General features: G+C 36.9%; 1 protein-coding gene across 1 annotated transcript; it reads right to left on the bottom strand.

Moving 5' to 3' along the window:
- Nucleotides 1-519: 519 nt before the first annotated feature.
- Nucleotides 520-5,396, bottom strand: LOC133694970 (sulfate transporter 3.1-like). The gene is made up of 12 exons (XM_062116681.1): nucleotides 4,908-5,396; nucleotides 4,606-4,813; nucleotides 4,202-4,373; nucleotides 3,961-4,026; nucleotides 3,249-3,362; nucleotides 2,672-2,788; nucleotides 2,098-2,224; nucleotides 1,711-1,997; nucleotides 1,429-1,619; nucleotides 1,231-1,316; nucleotides 1,066-1,142; nucleotides 520-962 (listed from the first exon to the last, which is right to left on the bottom strand). Exons 1-12 carry the CDS (start codon nucleotides 5,242-5,244, stop codon nucleotides 777-779), a joined length of 1,968 nt encoding a protein of 655 aa, XP_061972665.1. The 5' UTR covers nucleotides 5,245-5,396; the 3' UTR covers nucleotides 520-776.
- Between the last annotated feature and the right edge of the window lie 295 nt (nucleotides 5,397-5,691).

Below are 5,691 nucleotides of genomic sequence, written 5' to 3'. Positions count from 1 at the left end.
GTTTGTTTTCTATGAGGTTATCACCATCTTATGACTTAAGTAATGAGTTTGACAGATTAATTAACTTGAATTGACTCAAGTTATTTTTTTAATTTTTTTTAATTTTATCTTTCAACACTAAATTAATTGGAAATTAAGTTTCATAATTTGTTTCAATTACTTTCTATGGGCTATCATAGTTTTATGACCTATATATATGAGGATTGACAAGTTAACCCGAGTTGACGCGAATTAATCAAATATATCGTCTTCTCAATATTTATATAAAAAATATCATCTTTAATACTTATTTTGAATCAAATTATTACTGATGATTTATATTATTTCTAAACTTATCAAATCAATCAAGTTATATTAGATCAAACATTACACGAATTTTTTTTCTACTAGAAAAAAAACAACAATATTTAAATATTTTTTTATATTAATTTTTTAATTCAACCAATAACTTATCGCGTTAAAAGTAATCTCTACATTAATGACTAAGGTTGCGTGCCAACATTCTTATGCTCGCTCATCAGAAACAATCCAAAAGGCTTTCCATCCGAAGTCTCATGTATAAAACGTACACATTGTACACCTTGTAACTTGTCGGAAGGAAAAAAAACCTCCAACTAAAACTAATTATCTACCAAGTCAACTTCTGTTTCACTTGTGTTGATTTGATGCAGCATATGCATGCGATGCATAACAGCTCCTAAATCAATGCGCACACAACTGATACATATATTTGTAGAGTTGACCTTCGTGGAAAATGACACTTGCTGATCGACAGCTTAGACTTTGTTATATGCCTCAGATTCCTCTCTCAAGGGGTCTGGTTTGCGAGTATGAAGCATGAAATTGCACGCTCCAACAGCTTCTCCTACTGTCAAATACATCCATTCTTGTCCTATTTTCTCGATTAGCTTGGACTTGTTGAGTTTCTTCATCACTTCAGCTCCAGGATTGGCCAAGACAAGCTGTAAACATGCATGGCGACGAAGAACATCAGAACATGTAAAGTAATGGTGTGGGATAAAATCAAATTTGTAGGTCATGATAGAAGTTTGAATAAGAATTTACCTTGAGTTCCCTTCTGTCCATTACTTTCTTAACTTCATCAAGCATGCCAATCCCACTTGTGTCAATGTTACCTACCGCTGTTAAACCAAGAAAGAAATGTAAATGGATTTTCTATATGTAATCAATTTTTGCCAAAGGAAAAATGCTGGACCGTGCATTGCTTACCTCCCATGTCTAGTATAACATACTGCAGGCTGGCTTCTCCTGAAGATTTTAACTTGTCTTCCTCTTCATCAACCCACCTCGCAATCCTAATGGATATGACAAAATATAATAGCACTTGTGAGATAAGGATTTGATTGGTTGATTTTAAGCATTTTTGGTATGTAGATATGCAGAAAAACGAGTTAGATAAGTCCACACCTTTCTCTTAAGTAGCTTGCATTTGCAAAGTAGATAGGAGCATCAATCTCGAGTATGAGAACACCCGGAACGCTGCTTGTGTTCGTATATTGTTCAACATTTCTGTAAATCATCGAATTTGGAATGTTTCCAAGAATAAATGTTTTTGGTCTTGCGACGAAGAGAAGTAATCTGAGCAAAGAAATTGCCACCTGCACTTGCACAAGGGAATTTAGTATCGAAGGATGGTACGCAGACATTTACGATTGCAAGTTTTAGGCCTTGATAACTAGTGGTCCATACCGCGATGACTAAGCCAATCTCGACACTGCAAAAAACCACACCAGCATATGCGCTTATGCACACGATGAAGTCGAACTTGTCGACAGTCCAAAGATGGATTGCTGCTTCATAATCTATAAGACCTAGCATGGCCGAGATAATAATAGAGGATAGAACCACAAGTGGAGTGTAATGGAACAATGGCGTTAGGAATAACAACGTGACCATGACTGCCAACGCCATGACAATATTCGATACTGCTGTCTTGCATCCTGCATTGAAATTCACAGCCGATCGCGAGAATGGCCCTGGAAATTCCCATTGTATCACCAAAACTCTTCGTTTACTATTATAATTATAACTTGGAATTACATTCTTAATTGCATCTGGGAAAGGAAAAATTTATACCTGTTGTGAGATAGCAAGAGGTGCAAGAGCCTACAATGTTCATGGTCCCAAATGCAATCATCTCTTTGTTGCCATCTATATGGTAATTCTTGAACATGGCAAAACTTCTTCCTACTGCTATTCCTTCCTGTAATTAATTAAATAACCGAGCCTTACTTACGTGTATATATACGTCTATTAATTAATTATGTAATAGTTAGATAGTACAATTTCTCTTATTTTATAGGATTTGCTAATAATGCATTTAGGAGGTCCAAATTAAAATACGAAACCATCTAGCTGAATTTGTGGTGTCCATAAATAAATAGCTTATTAATACTCTTACGAGTCCAGAGGGGCACGTCTTAGATGAGCTTATATCTTTAGGTGTCATGGTAGTTTTTTAAGATTTTGATAATTATTGTTTTTTCTATTTAAAAATATATTAAAATAATATTATTTAAAATTTATTTTTAATACATTAAAACAATTTAAAATTATAAAAAAATATACTTTTCTAAATCCAAAAAAAAAATCTTTTTTAATAATCGGATAAAAACACATAAAATAGTAGAGGATAAGGTTGGTTGCTTACGGCAAGGGCTATGACACCAGTGATGATGCCAGTTTTAATAGCTGTCGAAAGATAAGGAGATACAAACACGAGATCCGCAAAGGACGGTGGATTTAGCCCCTTCTTCAAGTGTCCTATCTGAATAAAATACACCAGCGCGCATGCAACAAAAAACACCACATTAGAACGGAAACAAATACGGCTAAAAACCGACCCACCAATGACTCATCAGGTCTGGGAAAATCAAAGTCGAGGTGATTGGTAGGGTCCACTCAGCCTCTATTATTGGCTGGAGCCCACAACTTGGAACGGAGCAATTATTTGGATCGGGCCCAAAAGACAAAATCCAAGTACCCAACAGGCCAAACCCACATGGAGGATGGATCTTGGCCTCATCTAATAGCATACTAAGCCACCCTTTGTGGTGGTCCAGCCCTAATATACAATGGGACTGAATCTGTCTGCGTTCAACTTGCAACTCACGCTTACTTTACGGAACAGTAGCAGCATTGACAGTCACAGAGACTTGTGTTCCCTCAAAAACGTAAACAAATACAAACAAGAAGGCACTCTATCGATAATTCACGGGAATGCTCACCACTTGAACTCCATGTTTCTCGGCATGAGTGAGGTAGACGAGGATGCTTCCTAGAATAACCGACGTCAATGGTGCCATTGCTGATACCCAAAAGAATCTTGGTTTTCTCTTGCTCTGTACAAATAGTCAATCATCAACTCATTAATTATTATTTAACTCCATTATTAAATTAATCAGATGAGCATATTATTACATGCAACAGGACAACATCAACATATGTATGTATGTATATATGTTAGTGTAGTTGCATTGAAAAATGAGCTCAGAAATTCCTCCAGAATTCCAGTCAGGGAGTTGGATTTAAAAGTCATTGTTTCTTGTTCTTAAGTAACCAACAAGTTGAAAATGAAGGCATGAAGAGGTATGATTAATCATACCAAACAACAGCATCTTTTACTATTATCTACAAGATCATTAATATATTTTGTAGAGTGAAGCAGGTAAAGAGAGAATTTTGATCCCAAATTAAATTATTTAAATTGGTATATAGAAGATATTGAGAAAGATGAGTGATAGTGAATCAATTCATATCAATATATATATACATGGTGGCCCTTCTTTCTTTATATGGTAGTAAATTCATTTCTTCTGTTTAGTTTTGGCCGCGACACGTGGGGCAAGTCGCAACATGAAATCAGAATAGCAATCTGCAATTATGTGAAGGATTGAAACTATTGGGGCAAGAAAATTATTACAAAAATACTTTACTTACGAAGTATCGAGTGATGAGAAGAAAGAACAGGAAGCAAAAGCCCAGAATGGCACTTTCCCATCTCCACTGCATTAATAATAATAATAATCAAGAATCAGTGTTGGCTTAACTTCTTTCAACATTATATTTAATGTCTGAAGGAGACATTTTATATTGAGAATGGCACACTTATTTATGTTAATTTGTTGTAATATAGTGTGATAAGTGGATAATGATAGCACACATGCAAAGATCAACGGACCTGATGTGTTTGGGAGAAGACAGAACGCAAGACGGAGACAAGATCCGTTGAATGGGTGAAATGATCAAGCCCAAGAATCCCTTTCAGCTGTTGCAGGATGACTACAGTTGCTGCTCCTGCCATAAAGCCTATTATCGTTGCATGTGACAGAAAATCCACTATAAACCCTAGCCTGCAGCACAGTAAACACAGTAACTATTAAGAAAACCGTAAAAGGAGATATCAGCATGTTCTTATTGCTTGAAGTGTCTTTATCCTTGTTGACTGTTTACCAAATCTGAAAATAATAGGTCAATCACCGTTTATGGTTCTTCTTAATTATTCATATATATACCAAAAAAAGAAAGAAAAGAAGGAACTCTTGCAACACAGAGCAGCAAAAGACAAGAAGGCCAGCTACTTACCTTAATAAGCCAAGGGAAGCTTGAAACACTCCGGCAAAGAATGTGGCAGTGAATGCAAGATGGAGATAAAGTTTGGGGTTCTCATTAGCATTAACTTCATTCCCTAACATAGATGCTGTGAGGAGAGATGCAACAGCAACGGTCCCCACTGCCAAATCTCTTGAACTTCCCATCATTGCATAAACCAATGGCGGAATAAAGCTTGAATCTGCATGCGTTTAGACACAAATTCTATGAGAAACTGCTCTTATATCAATCAGTTCAGCTAAAATCTGCTTGGTGATTTTCATACTAGAACTTACATAGACCAAGAATTGGTGGCAAGTTGGCTAGCTTGGCATAACTTATCCCCTGAGGAATAGCAAGACTAGCGATGGTGATCCCAGCAATAAAATCACTTCTCAAGAAATCAAAAGTGTAACTAGGGGCCCAATCGAAAATTGGAAGGAAATATTTTATGCCTAAGACGAATCTTCGCGAAGTGGGCTGGTTCTTGAATTGCCTGAGAGGATCATCAGGAAAGAAAGTCTCTTTAAGATTATATTTCAGCGACTTCACAAATGGTTGCGGTGGTGGAATCGCTACTCGACGTGCACACTCCGCGTTAGTGGAAGGAAAAACATAGTCGGCGTTGCCCATATGCACAAGATTTGGATTTAGCTCTAAAATTTGGTTAATTTGTTTAAATGTATGTGCGTGGCTATGCTCTAAATCTCAAGAGATGGTGGGTGGAGAAGATAATAAAGAGAGAGGAGATCGCCGGCGTTGTGAGAGTAGTGAGAAGTGTGCGGACTGGCCACGCATTTATAGAGGGGGGGACTGGACTCTAAGGAGATGGGTGTGGACTGTTGAGAGGCGGGGTTAGCATTTTCAATGGGGTATGAAAGTAATTTTGTACGAAAAAAGTGTACAGTTATTCAAAAAATTATTTTATTTTTCTATGTTCTTTTTAGCCTTGCCTTCCCACCTCGTGCCCTCTGATTTTGCTTTTGAAGTAAGGTCTCCTCTCCCTACCACAGAGAGGCAGAATCCAGGAAGCCCCCTTCTATTTTATAAATATAGGACGACTGTTTTTTTTGCCACCAG

This window comes from Populus nigra, chromosome 5, assembly GCF_951802175.1.
Source record: "Populus nigra chromosome 5, ddPopNigr1.1, whole genome shotgun sequence".
Lineage (NCBI taxonomy): Eukaryota > Viridiplantae > Streptophyta > Magnoliopsida > Malpighiales > Salicaceae > Populus > Populus nigra.
The sequence above is the reverse complement of the archived record's forward strand: the minus strand, read 5'-3'. Positions and strand labels throughout refer to the sequence as shown.

Coding starts and splice junctions, on each gene's coding strand:
- LOC133694970 (XM_062116681.1), bottom strand. CDS start 5,244: ATGGGCAACGCCGACTATGTTTTTCCTTCCACTAACGCGGAGTGTGCA. Junction 4,027..4,201: donor TCTTCTCCCAAACACATCAG/GTCCGTTGATCT, acceptor TTATTAATGCAG/TGGAGATGGGAAAGTGCCAT. Junction 1,143..1,230: donor TGTTATACTAGACATGGGAG/GTAAGCAATGCA, acceptor TTGGTTTAACAG/CGGTAGGTAACATTGACACA.